Source organism: Penaeus monodon, chromosome 29, assembly GCF_015228065.2.
Source record: "Penaeus monodon isolate SGIC_2016 chromosome 29, NSTDA_Pmon_1, whole genome shotgun sequence".
NCBI classification, from domain to species: Eukaryota; Metazoa; Arthropoda; class Malacostraca; order Decapoda; family Penaeidae; genus Penaeus; species Penaeus monodon.
The window spans coordinates 14,176,955-14,177,365 of NC_051414.1; the positions used below are offsets into that span (position 1 = coordinate 14,176,955).

General features: G+C 42.8%; 1 protein-coding gene across 1 annotated transcript in view; it reads left to right on the forward strand.

The window, feature by feature from the left end:
• The window catches only part of LOC119591757 (protein shuttle craft-like), a gene marked incomplete in the record, with an annotated part of 34,744 nt that overhangs the window by 7,315 nt on the left and 27,018 nt on the right, over window positions 1-411 (forward strand). The window contains 1 exon segment of the mRNA XM_037940503.1: window positions 40-113. Within this exon segment, the coding sequence (XP_037796431.1) occupies window positions 40-113 (74 nt within the window).

The following is a 411-nucleotide window of genomic DNA, read 5'->3' on the forward strand; positions in this document are numbered from 1 at the left end:
TTTTACTTTAACACTTCAATTAGGCTTACTTTGCCACAGGGACACCTGGTGATGGCGGTAATGGCCCTGGCACAAGGCTTGCACTCTCCCTCATGACAGGTCTCTATGCAGATGTGAATTCCACAGTCTAACTTCCGGCTACATTTTTTCTCACATGCAAACAAGGAAATGCCACAGGTCTCTTCTGTACATAGAACTTCTCGGCTCTCCTTTCCACAGTAGCATTCTGTAAGGTGCATCATTAAAATTAATTAATCAAGACATTAAAAAGAATACTTTATCTATTAACAATGAGTGAAATTTCCATTAGCACACACCACTCTGCCTAGGCTAGACTCACAGTTGGGCTCTTGCACTGTCATCCCTGCGACCAGGGAATGGACTTGTAATATAATTAAGCTTCACCTCCCC